Source organism: Loxodonta africana, chromosome X (genome assembly GCF_030014295.1).
Source record: "Loxodonta africana isolate mLoxAfr1 chromosome X, mLoxAfr1.hap2, whole genome shotgun sequence".
NCBI lineage: Eukaryota > Metazoa > Chordata > Mammalia > Proboscidea > Elephantidae > Loxodonta > Loxodonta africana.
In genome coordinates, this window is record NC_087369.1 from 23,701,312 (window position 1) to 23,714,854 (window position 13,543).

The 13,543-nt window shown below is 40.9% G+C and overlaps 1 protein-coding gene across 4 annotated transcripts in view; it reads left to right on the forward strand.

Moving 5' to 3' along the window:
* Positions 1-13,543, forward strand: part of PHEX (phosphate regulating endopeptidase X-linked) — a 244,095-nt gene that overhangs the window by 52,072 nt on the left and 178,480 nt on the right. For 2 of the 4 annotated variants that reach the window (XM_064278085.1, XM_064278084.1), the window contains exons 5-6: positions 4,917-5,003; positions 6,065-6,291. In XM_064278085.1, the coding sequence (XP_064134155.1) occupies positions 4,917-5,003; positions 6,065-6,291 (314 nt within the window). Of the gene's footprint in view, positions 1-2,315; positions 2,505-4,516; positions 4,651-4,916; positions 5,004-6,064; positions 6,292-13,543 lie in introns of those variants that run through there. The other 2 variants (XM_064278087.1, XM_064278086.1) reach the window with 2 other exon arrangements.

Consider the following 13,543-nt stretch of genomic DNA (forward strand, 5'->3'; position numbering starts at 1 on the left):
AATGCCAAGGTGTTTGCTCATACACCTGAAACTTTGTGCGTGTGGAATTTTTGAAACCAGCATTTAGGTGGGAAAGTCCTAAATATTGCAGCACCTTCAAATGAGTGTCTAAGCTGCCAATGACTGTCATGAGCTCTTGACTTACCAGGTGTCGTAGTTATGTAGTGTTGCTATAACAGAAATACCACAAGTGGCTGGCTTTAACAAACAGAAGTTTATTTTCTCACAGTTTAGGAGGCTAGAAGTCCAAATTCAGGGTGCTGGCTCTAGGGGAAAGCGTTCTCTCTCTGTTGGCTCTGGAGGAAGGTCCTTGTCTCTTCGGCTTCTGTTTCCTGGTTCCTTGGAGATCTCCATGTGGCTTGGCATTCCTCCATCTCTGCTTCTCTCGCTTGCTTGTTTAATCTCTTTTATATCTCAAAAGAAATTCATTTAAGACATACCCTACACTAATCCTGTCTCATTAACCCATTCCCAAATGGGATTATAACCACAGGCATAGAGGTTAGGATTTACAGCACATATTTTGGGAGACACAATTCAATCCACAACACCAGTGGACTGTAAACTCTGTAGGAGCCCTGTCCTCCCTTTGGGATCTCTCCTTTCTATGCCAGAGCTTTCAGTAAATGTCCTTTATGAGCAGAAGGGAGTTGAGTGAGTAGGGTTGATAGTCCTTTCTTGGCTTCTGAGCTTAAAGGGAGACACATGACAAATAAATATTCTTTCTCCCAGTGCAGAAGAGCAGGGCATAGGAAGGAAGTAGATGGTTAAGCGGAGAAAACTGGTAAAATTAAACTCAGGTATTCTAAAAATTGGCTTGGATTTCATCGCATGACATTGGGACTGGAATGTGAGAAAAAGAGATTGTGGGTGTTGGCATGATCAGGACGTTGCTGATTATGAAAGAAATCATAAAAGTAGTCAGTCCTGTAACTCACAATTGCTTTTTAGTTGACCCAAAAACACCTCTCAAACTTTCCTTGTTAGGAATTCAATTCAGTAAGCATACATTGGGCACTATCCATGCTAAACACCAGGCCCTGTGTGTTCAAAGATGAATGTGACCCAGCCCCTGCCCCAAACAGTACTCGATTTAGTTGAATATGCAAAATGTATAATCCACAGTTAATACCAATTTTATGCACAAAAAATATTTTTTCTTTTCTTTTTTTTTTAAAGTATTATTATTTGAGGCATGGTAACAAAATATGTTTTCTTTATTAAAGTTCCCACATGATTAGTTCTCTGTGCGGTCAGGCTTTTGTTTCAAACGCATGGTTGTCGATGCGATGCCATAGGCAAAAACAAATTCTAGATGCGTTATAGATCTAAATGTGAAACAGTCAAGATTCTAAAAGAGAGCATAGGAGATATTCTTTATGACTTTGGGGCAGGCAAAGGTTTCTTAAACAGGACACAAAAACATGCAAACCATAACCAAAAACCAAAAACCCAAAACCCAGTGCCGTTGAGTCGATTCTGACCCATAGCGACCCTATAGGACAGAGTAGAACTGCCTCATAGAATTTCCAAGGAGCGCCTGGCGGATTCGAACTGCCAACCCTTTGGTTAGCAGCCGTGGCACTTAATCACTATGCCACCAGGGTTTCCATGCAAACCATAAAGGGAAAAAAAATGACAAATTAAACTGCATTGACATTAATAATTTTGGTTCATCAGCATTCAAAATTGCGGTTCACCCCAAGGCAACATTAAGAAAATGAAGTCTATGAAATGGGGAGAAGATTTTGGAATACAAATATTCGACAAAGGATTTGTATACAGAGTATATAAAGAACTTCTACAAATCACTAAGAAAAAGGTAGATTACCCAATGGAAAGATGAGAAACAGACTTGAATAAGCACTTTACAGGAGAGGACATTAGTTGCTCTTGATCCAGGATAGTGAGTGAAACAGAGCACAAGGGTGCTTCTGTGTTTCTGCTAATAATGGGGGTTACATGGATATGTTCACTTAGGGAAAATCTTTGAAATTAAGATTTGTGCACTTTTCTGGATGCATGTTACACTGTACTTTAATTGAAAAAGTTACATTAAAAAAAAGAAGAAAATATCTTGTCCAGGACAAGGAATATGAGCAAAATATTTTTGGAGGTTAACACTGACTGCAAAATACCTCTCGTTAGCGAGCATTGTCTCTACTAAGAGGACAGAGGACGCGTTGAGAGCAGGGGGCTTTGGCAAGGTGGCTAGGGTAGGTCCAGCTTGTGAAATAACCCTACACACAGAGTGGTAGTGCCTTGGGTTAGCATGAGGCATTTGGCTACCAATATCCTGTGAGGGGAGGAGGGAAACAAAACACATCTGGAGGAAGTGCTAGGAACAAGTTGATGACTTTACCATTTTGTGTGAAGACGGCAACGGGTTACCAACCTATATTGTTTGAGCCACCATTTATTGATCACTTATTATGTGCCTGGGCACAGGGCTGGGAACTCTCTGTGCATTATGTTTTTTTAACTCATCACCACAACTCTGGGAGGTAGGTACTATTATTATGTGAATTTTACAGATGAAGAAATGGAGGCTCTGAGAGGCTGAATAACTTGCTCTAATTCCATCTAGAAAGCAGCAACCAGCTGTGACTGGAACCCACGTCCCTGTGATTTGAAAGCCCACCACCTTGACGTATCTATCGCATTGCCTTATGATTTTTAAGCCAGTTTTATTTTATTGAGTATAAGGAGGGGAAGAAAAATACCTTTATAATATATGTAATGTTCAAATTGGATGACCAGAAGTACTTTTCAAACCGAGTTTAAAGTCTGAGGTTTGTCGGCCCAGAAGTTTTTATAAACTGGAGTTTTCCTTTTCTGTTGCACCGTGGGAAGGAATACCTGGGTGGGTGGGTGGGGGGAGGGGATTAAGAAATCCTCCAAGAAAACAACACAGGAGTCCTGATGGGAATGTCCCCTGTATGGGTGACCCATGCATGAGCCCGTCCCAGCACTTTTAAAAAAAACGTCTTAATAACCTGAGTTGCCTTTGATAGGCAGACTTTGTTTTATGCTCAGTAATGACTCTCCAGGCTGGATTTTATTCGTCTTGCCCCTAATTCACGTGGAGCGGTACATAAAATGGATGCTACCCACTGATTGCCACATCACTGTCTGCATATCAATGCTGTCCTGCCTGCCTGGGGAGGAAGAGAAGGAAAGGAGACAGAAAAGGACATGACAAGGAACCGGTGCTAGCTGCATCTGTTAGAAAAGCCTAATTTGGATACAGAAACCAGAATTTTGACATATACAAATTTAATATTTATGTGTGGTGAGGGTTTCAGGATTGCCCTACTAAGCGTATTCATGCCCTTTTTTCTCCCTTCTTGTGATACACAGCTTACTTTGGGCACACATGCAGGTAAATATTTAATACTTTTAGTTCTTTTTGCTCCTGTGGCTTGTTTTTGGTCCTCAGGGCATTCGCGTTTACAGCTTGTGGAGTGTTTATAGCCTTGGAACGACATCACATTCCTAAATGAAATTCGGATTACTTACTTCCAAATGTGTCTCCCAACAATCTAATGACTGTGTAAGCAATATGGTGGAAAGGCACACGACCTGATTTGAATGGAAATATATGTGGGGATGGTTTTAGAACTTTCTGTTTATTAAAAAACCAATCTCCTTTCTTTATCCTTGGGGCTAGTTTTCCCTTTCTATTGCTATGATAATACGCAAGAAAGAAACACCAAACAAGTGGAAATAATTGAAAACGCACACATTCAGCCCAACTTAATTTATTTCACTTGAATCTAACTAGTTACATGGACTTCTTCTTCATAGAGGTGTTTATGAAACACTGGGCAGGAGCTTGGGGTTGCAATTTTTTTTTGGAAACATAGGCCTAGTTTAGAAGCAAATTCTTCAGGGGATGTGTGATTATTTATTACTTTGATTAGCACTGTACATTGTGTCTTGTAGGAGCATCTGTTGTACCATGATTTTGGAGGCTGCTAGGTTGCTTCAAAAATAAGCTACAAATGCCTCGACAACAGCAGTTTGACATAGATGCAGGTAGTGCTACCGGGCTGCAGTCACCAGGGGTTTTCATCATCTGGGCTTCATTTTGGGTAAATGGATACTCTAAAGTACACTCAGGTGTCCTGCTTTGGGAGGGGCTGCTTTTACTGACTCCTGGCTTTCGTCTTATTTAATGAAATAGTGACCAACGGTCATTTCCCACCTTCAGACAATAGCATTCAGAATTTTGTAAATAGAAACTCATTTTCAAAGTGAGCCTCTGTCTATCCTAGCGACCATTTTGCACTCACAGCCTCCTTTAAATGGCCAGGGCTTCCCAGGGGTAAATGGGCAAGTTTTCAGGCAGTTCGGGTAGGCTTCCCGATCTTGCTTCTCCATTTCCAGTCTAAACAACTTCTTCCAGTCCACAGCCTCTTTATGCAACATTGAATCACACTTTTAAAGAGAAATTTCTTCCAGCTGACCTCCCTGTGAGGGTGGACTGTGAAGGAATCTTAAGAAACCCAAGCCTGATGAAATTTCCTCCATTGAGAATATTACTCAGAGCAGAAATAAGTGACGGAAGTCAGTTATTTTTGGTTCTTGAATAAATGAACTCTGTTTCCTTTCGTGTAGATGGCAGAAGAAATTAACCCCCCACAGAAGGTCTAGTCTCCATTGGAAATTGAACTTTTGGTTTCTTTCGAGTTAGGAGAACCCTGGATAAGAGGATGTTAAATTGTTTTTATTTGAATCTCCAGCAACGTAGAATAGGTTCTGCTGTATCCGTGTCTTTTACAGATCTGTCTTTGCCAGGGTTGTCTGCCTTTACATTTCATTTTCTGGAGGCCGGGCACTGTCATTGTCAAATGACCTCCAACTCAGCACCAAGTGTGGGCAGATACTAACGAATCCTCTTTTAACCTTCCCAGCACTTTTGGAGAAATCAGTCAGTCGAAGGCGGGACACTGAAGCCATACAGAAAGCCAAAATCCTTTATGCATCCTGCATGAATGAGAGTGAGTAATAAAGAAAGTAAATATTTACCACACTTATTCTTCCAAGCTCTGTTAATGTTTAAAGATATTGTTTAAGGAAAAAGAGAACTACTAAGAAATCTATTCATGTTGAAAGGTATTGTTTAAGGAAAGGAACAATTCTCAAAGACTGGATTTGGACTAGCTGTGTCTTAGTTAATGTTCCATTGCTGGCTTGATGGAGAAAATACTTTTATTTCTACAGTTTGGATTCTTTGGATAGCAATTCTTCTGTGAGAAACTTGGGCAGTCAGAAGGCAGACCCCATTGTACCTGGTACAGAAACCAGAATCCAGAGGCCAGGTCTGGTCTGAGAAGGCACCTGGGTGGAGGACACTTGGGAGTGTTGATCTGTTCCATAGGACGTACTGGGTTGGGAAATTCTAATTCCCAGGCAGGGCAGCCTGACAGACATCTCTGTCAGGTGCCTGTCTACACATCTTGGGGTCCAACTGGAATTAGAAGATACACTTATCCTCAGAATAGCCATTCTGTCTGGTCTGCTTTCTCAAGGCCATGCAGGAAAAAGCCAGTGTCTCTGGGAAGTATGTTACTGGTTTAGGATTTGGGATGTCATTTGGTGAGCTAGAGGATGCAGTAGAAGATGAGAGAGCCTGAAGCATTAATTCAACTCCACTGGGAAGTGATTGACTTCACTGAGCCATTTCCTCGAGTTAGGCCTGTAGTTCAGTCCTGCAGAGTATTATCAGCCTAACATCTTTCATTGCCTGGGGTTGATTTAGCTAGCCCATCTTTTATTGGTAGGGACTATCCAGCAGATTCCCTAGTCAGCTGTCCTGGTGAGAACACTAGGTTTAGACAGTCACGCTGAAGTATGAGTTGTAGGTAGTTCTGTCTCTGTGGTTATGCTCATTCCACTCCATCTCTCCCACCCTCTCCCTAACAGCTATGCCAAGGTCCAGGACTGAAATTTTTAGTTGGGGCCTTCCAGAAATTTTTCTCTCAAGAAGATGCACTTGTAGTTCTGGTCTGGTTATCCAGTTTGCAATTCTAATTCTCCCCTCATGTCTGCTCCCTTTCAGAAGCAATAGAAAAAGCAGATGCCAAACCATTGCTGCGCATCCTACGGCATTCACCTTTCCGCTGGCCGGTGCTGGAATCGAATATTGGCCCTGAAGGGCTTTGGTCAGAGAGGAAGTTCAGCCTTCTGCAGACGCTTGTAACTTTTCGTGGTCAATACAGCAACTCTGTGTTCATCCGTCTGTATGTGTCCCCTGATGACAAGGCGTCCAATGAACACATCTTGAAGGTATAGTGGAGACTTTGTTCATCCTGTTAGTTCAGTCCAAGGTTCTCCTTTTGGGGTGCCTTCCTGAGGACAGAGACTCCTGCTGCCTTAAGGAAATTAAAGGTAAAAATTCTCTTGAGTAGTAGGATATTTTCTCCCCTGCCCCTCAGAATGTAAATCATTAGCAGACAAGTTTTGCCAGCCTTCCAGGAAGTAGGTAAGTTTCAAGAGATCTGTGATGAGGCCCTCAAATCCCTACTCAGAGCATCTGTGGGGGCTCCTAAGTTCAGTGTGGAGAGGGCCACGGTTTCCCTTGGTTAGCAAAGACTTTCTGAACTCTGCTATTCCCCTTGCCTCCTCATTCTTCTGAGAGAGGAGAGAAAACATGCCATGGGTCCTTGTTCCCCTTTCACTGACATCTTCTTGAATATGCTCCTAATTTGTTTTTTAATTTTTATTGTGCTTTAAGTGAAAGTTTACAAACCAAGTCAGTCTCTCATACAAAAACTTATATACAACTTGCTATGTACTCTTAGTTTCTCTCCCTCTAATGAGACGGCACACTCCTTCCCTCCACTCTCCATTTTCCTGTCAGTTTGGTCAGCTTCTGCCCCCACCGCCCCCCCGCCCTCTCACCTCTTCTCCAGACAGGAGCTGCCCACGTAGTCTCATGTGTCTACTTGATCCAAGAAGCTCACTCCTCACTAGTATCATTTTCTATCCCATAGTCCAGTCCAGTCCCTGTCTGAAGAGTTGGCTTTGGGAATGGTTCCTGTCTTGGGCTAACAGAAGGTCTGGGGACCATGACCTCTGGGGTCCTTCTAGTCTCAGACCATTAAGTCTGGTCTTTTTATGAGAATGTGGGTTCTGCATCCCACGGCTCTTCTGCTCCCTCAGGGGTTCTCTGTTAGGTTCCCTGTCAGGGCAGTCATCAGTTGTAGCCGGGCACCATCTAGCTCTTCTGGTCTCAGGCTGATGTAGTCTCTGGTTTATGTGGCCCTTCCAGCTGTGTTGAGACCAACTGATGCATCTTAAATGGCCGCTTGCTAGTGTTTAAGACCCCAGATGCCACTCTTCAAAGTGGGATGCAGAATGTTTTTCTTAATAGATTTTATTATGCCAATCGACTTAGATGTTCCCTGAAACCATGGCCCCCAAACCCCCGCCCCTGCTACGCTGGCCTTCGAAGCGTTCAGTTTTTTCAGGAAACTTCTTTGCTTTTGGTTTAGTCCAGTTGTGCTGACCTCTCCTGTATTGTCTGTTGTCTTTCCCTGAACCTAAAGTAATTCTTACTTACTATCTAATTAGTGAAACCTCCCCCCCGACTCTTGAAACCATCAAAGAATATTTTCTTCTCTGTTTAAACTATTTCTTGAGTCCTTATGATTGTGATCTCATACAATATTTGTCCTTTTGCAACAGACTAATTTCACTCAGCATAATGCCTTCAAGATTCCTCCATGTTAGGAAATGTTTCACAGATTCGTCATTGTTCTTTTTTGGATGCATAGTATTCCACTGTGTGACTATACCATAATTTATTTATCCATTCATCCATTCATGGGTACCTTGCTTGCTTCCATCTTTTTGGTATTGTAAACAGTGCTGCAATGAACATGGGTGTGCATATACTTGTTCGTATAAAGGCTTTTATTTCTCTGGGATATATGCCAAAGAGTGGGATTGCTGGATCATATGGTAGTTCTATTTCTAGCTTTTTAAAAGAAAAAGGAAGCACTAAATTGATTTCCAAAGTGGTTGTACCATTTTACATTCCCACCAGCAGTGTAGAAGTGTTCCAGTCTCTCCACAACCTCTCCAACATTTATTATTTTGTGTGTTTTGGATTAATGCCAGCCTTGTTGGAGTGAGATGAAATCTCATTGTAGTTTTGATTTGCATTTCTCTAATGGCTAATGATTGAGAGCATTTCCTCATGTATCTGTTAGCTACCTGAATGCCTCCTTTAGTGAAGTGCCTATTCATATCTTTTACTCATTTTTTAATTGGGTTATTTGTCTTTTTGTAGTTGAGTTTTTGCAGTATTGTATAGATTTTAGAGATCAGATGCTGATCAAAAATGTCATAGGTAAAAACTTTTTCCCAGTCTGTAGGTAGTCTTTTTACTCTTTTGGTGAAGTCTTTGGATGAGCATAGGTATTTGATTTTTAGGAGCTCCCGGTTATCTAGTTTCTCTTCTGGTGTTTGTGCATTGTTAGTAATGTTTTGTATACTGTTTATGCCATGTATTAGGGCTCCTAGCATTGTCCCTATTTTTTCTTCCATGATCTTTATCTTTTTCGATTTTATATTTAGGTCTTTGATCCATTTTGAGTTAGTCGTTGTGCATGGTGTGAGGTATGGGTCCTGTTTCTTTTTTTTTGCAGATGGCTATCCAGTTATGCCAGCACCATTTGTTAAAAAGACTGTCTTTTCCTGATTTAACTGACTTTGGGCCTTTGTCAAATATCAGCTGTTCATATGTGGATGGATTTATGTCTGGATTCTCAATTCTGTTCCATTGGTCTATGTAACTCTTGTTGTACCAGTACCAGGCTGTTTTGACTACTGTGGCGGTATAATAGGTTCTAAAATCAGCTAGAGTGAGGCCTCCCACTTTGTTCTTTTTCAGTAATGCTTTACTTGTCTGGGGCCTCTTTCCCATTGCATATGAAGTTGGTGATTTGTTTCTCTATCTCATTAAAAAATATCATTGGAATTTGGATCAGAATTGCGTTGTACCTATAGATGGCTTTTGGTAGAATAGACATTTTTACAATGTTAATTCTTCCTATCCATGAGCAAGGTATGTTTTTCCGCTTATGTAGGTCCCTTTTGGTTTCTTGGATTAGTGTCTCGTAGTTTTCTTTTATACGTCTTTTACATCTCTGGTAAGATTTATTCCTAACTATTTCCTCTTCTTGGGGGCTACTGTAAGTGGTATTGATTTGGTGATTTCCTCTTCAATGTTCTTTTTGTTGGTGTAGAGGAATCCAACTGATTTTTGTATGTTTATCGTGTATCCTGATACTCTGCTGAACTCTTCTATTAGTTTCAGTAGTTTTCTGGAGGATTCTTTAGGGTATTCTGTGTATAAGATCATGCCATCCGCAAATAGAGATACTTTTACTTCCTCTTTACCAATCTGGATGCCCTTTATTTCTTTTTCTAGCCTAATTGCTCTGGTAGGACCTCCAGCACAGTGTTGAGTAAGAGTGGTGATAAAGGGCATCCTTGTCTGGTTCCTGATCTCAAGGGGAATGCTTTCAGACTCTCTCCATTTAGGATGATGGTGGCAGTTGGCTTTGTATTTTTGTGATTTTCCTATCTGGGTTGACACCTGATTGCTCTGTCCAGTGTTCTAGTCTTGGGTTGATATCTGCTATTATTGATTTTCTAGCCAGAGAACTCCCTTTAGTATTTCTTCTAGTTTTGGTTTGGTTTTTATGAATTCCCTAAACTTCTGTTTATCTGGAAATGTCCTAATTTTGCCTTCATATTTGAGAGACAGTTTTGCTGGTTATGTGATTCTTGGCTGGCAGTTTTTTCGTTCAGTGGTTTATATAAGTCATCCTACTGCCTTCTTGCCTGAATGGTTTCTGCCGAGTAGTCTGAGCTTATTCTTATTGGCCCTCCTTTGTTTGTGACTTTTCGTTTATCCCTACCTGCTCTTACAATTCTCTTTATCTTTGGTTTTCGGTAAGTTTGATTATAATACGTCTTGGTGACTTTCTTTTAAGATCTACCTTACATGGAGTTCGATGAGCGTCTTGGATAGATATCTTCTCATCTTTCATAATATCAGGGATGTTGTCTGCCAACAAATCTTCAACAATTCTCTATGTATTTTCTGTTATCCCTTCCTGTTCTGGTACTCCAATCACTCGTAGGTTATTTCTCTTGATAGAATCCCACATGATTCTTAGGGTTTCTTCATTTTTTAAAAATTCTTTATCTGATTTTTCTTCAAGTATATTGGTGCAAGTGCTTTATATTCAATCTCACAAACTCTGCCTTCCACCTCCTCAATTCTGCTCCTTAGACTTTCTATTGAGTTATCTAATTCTGTAATTTTATTGTTAATATTCTGAATTTCTGATTGCTGTCTTTCTATGGATTCTTGCAGTTTATTAAATTTTTCATTATGTTCTTGAATATCCTTTTTAATTTCTTCAACTGCTTTATCTGTGTGTTCCTTGGCTTGTTCTGTGTATTGCCTGATCTCCTGAAGAGCTCTGTTTATTAATCTTTTGTATTCTGCCTCTGGTAATTCCAGGAAGACACCTTTATCCAGAAGATCCCTTGATTCTTTGTTTTGAGAGCTTGTTGAAGCAATTATGGTCTGCTTCTTTATGTGATTTGATATTGACTGTTGTCTTCAAGCCATCTGTAAGTTATTATGTTAGTTTATTTTATGTTTGCTTACTTTTTGTTTTGATATGCCCAAATGGGTTGCTTGAGTGAGCTAGCTTGATTATTTCCACCTTTGAAGCTCTAATGTCCTGTCACCAGATGGCTAGAGCTGTTACCAGGTAAATGAGCCTAGGAGTCCATTCACTTTTCTTATATGGATTCAGCTCGGGTGTCCAGGTAGTTGGTCATCAAGTGTGTGGTACAGGCTCTGTCCTACAGTCTTAGGGGTGTGTGGTTGATTGGTGTAGGTACCAGTATCTGGTTGCAGCAGGGGGTCATGCTCTGAACAAGGTGGGGGGCTGACGACCATCCCCTGACTGTCTGTGAGGAAAGTGTGTCCCTGTTCCCTAAAGCACACAGGTGAGTGTGTTCTGCAGACAGATCTTGGGGACCCAATGCTTTTGGTTGTAAGGACTGGGAGGTATCAGTTATCCTTGGACCCCTGTCATGGGTGGCTGGGTAACCTGAGTGAAGCCACCAGTCCTTAGGCCCCTGATGTGGGTAGGTGAGGACCCTGTTTAATAGGCAAAGCGGTGTCGAACATCAAACAGCTACTTCACCACTGCACAGCTGAAACAGTTGTAGTCTGGCAACAAGGGCCTATTCTCCTGAAATAGGCCCGCACAGGTCCATGCAGGGGGGAAAGGTATTCAAAGTCCATGGACCATTTATGCCTGCACAGGAGCCACTTCTGTCCTGAGCTCTCCAGGCTAGTGGAGCTGGCAGATTATCTTTTCCCCAGTTTTGAATTCATTCCTTCTCCAAGGCTGGGAGAATGGCTCAGGTTGCGCAGCTGGACCTATCTCAGGCCCAGGGAAACTGACAGCCATTGAAGCCAGCTTGGGGGTGGGGGGCACGGTAAAATATACACAAGTACTTAGCTTTTGCTGAGAGTACCATTCTTCTCTGTTTCCGGAGGTGTAAGTAGGCTGTGTGGCTGGCTGTTTCTCCCTGAGGAAACTGCGGCCAAACGCTACCACCAGCCTGCTGCAGTTGCTCCCGGGAATGGTGCCTGAGGGTTCCCGGTGATTCAGGTCTGGCAACTCATCTCCGCTTCTGAACCGTCTCTCCCTTCCCCTGCCGCTCAGTCCATTTTCTAAATTTGCCTTTGATGTTCAGAGCTTCTAATTTGTCATACATGTAATCTTTTCACTTGTTTTTTTTTGGGTCTTTGTTGTAAGAGGGCTTAACGGAAGCATCTGACTACTCCTTCTTGGCCCCACCCCCTGCCCCTAAATTTTTATTGTCAAGTTCAGTCTGACTTTCTCTCCTACTTCCTTTCAAAAGATAAGGCAAAAACTGACCTTACCAGTTAACTTGTCCTGTTTTAAATGCTTCTTTGCATTTTTGATTGGGAGAGTAAGCATCTCTTCCATAAGGGGGTCAGCCATGTGGATGAACCCTGAGGTAGAGTGCATTGTTACGGTCAGGAGAGTGTCAGAAAACTCCCACTAATGAAAGATTCGTCAATGAAAGAGCTTTGTAAGAATTCAAATAACATTTCTGAAATGGTGTCATGTTTTGATCCTGCTGGTTTTTTGCTCCCACAGTTACTTGACTAATGAAAATTTTATTGAACCACTGATTTTTCTGTCCTTTGTCAAACTAGAAAATATTAATGATATATTGATATTCAAGTCATGGAGGTATAAGACCTTTAGAACATATTACCCTAACCCGATATAAGTCAGTCTTGCAAAATCTAAACCCTGAAGTTTATCTTTTGATTTAGACCAGGGGTCAGCAAACATTTTCTGTAGAGAATGAGATATTTTAGGCTTTGCAGATCATATGGTCTCTGTGGCAACTGTTCAACTCTGCCTGTAGATAGTATGTATGTGAATGCATGGGACTGTGTGGTGAGTTGGCCTGTAGGCTGTCATTTGCTGACCCTTGGTTTAGACAGCAGAAGACTCGATAAAAATCTTCAGTCATTGAAAGAATTCCCATTTACTCCAGAGGAAATTCTCATTTCCAGAAGCAGTTTCTGTGTTGGATGATGAAATAGTAACATGGTACTGAGACACTCGAATGCCATCAGGATAAGACCTGCCGTGTAAAGAAACAATGATGGTGATGATCCAAATGACCTTTGTTTTATGTTGATAGATTACTCATTTTTTTAAAAACTTAAGATTTAAGACTCGCATTTTCAATTATGAAAATGTTACATGATATCCTTTCAAATACTGTAAGAGATGTTCTGAATTAAGCTGGAGACTGTCTTTCAAACTTAAGTTTATGCACTGTATTGAGTGAGAGAAGATCTTGATTCACACACAAATAAGTCATTGCAAATGGTAACCATTCTATTTGTCACCAATTTCTGGACCTAGTCTGAGAATTGAATTTATTTCTTTAAACATTTTATTATGGAAAATAATAACACCCAAAAGTTAAAAGAATAGTACCATAAACTTCCATGTACCCATCAACCCAGTTGCAACAACCATCAACTCTCTGTTGTTCTTGTTTCATCTAAACCCCTCCTTTTTTTGAGGAGTGGGGTTAGAGTATTTTTTAAAGCAAATCCATTACGCCAGTAGATAGTATTTATCACAACCAAAAAAGTAACCACAATTCCATAATTAATATCTAATACCCGAAAAAAAAAGTCTTTTTCTTCACACCCAATTAATTATAAATTTTCTTCAATTGTCTTAAGCATATCCTTATCTTTCAAAAAAAATTTGATGTTTGATTCAGCCTTCAAAGAAGAATCACGTGGTGTATTTGGTTGATATGTCTATTTCAATCTATAACAATTTCTCCTCTTCTTGTTTGTTTTTTAAAACCACGTTTATTTATTGAAGAAACTGGATTATTTGTCCTATAGATTGTTCCACATTCTGGACTTCAC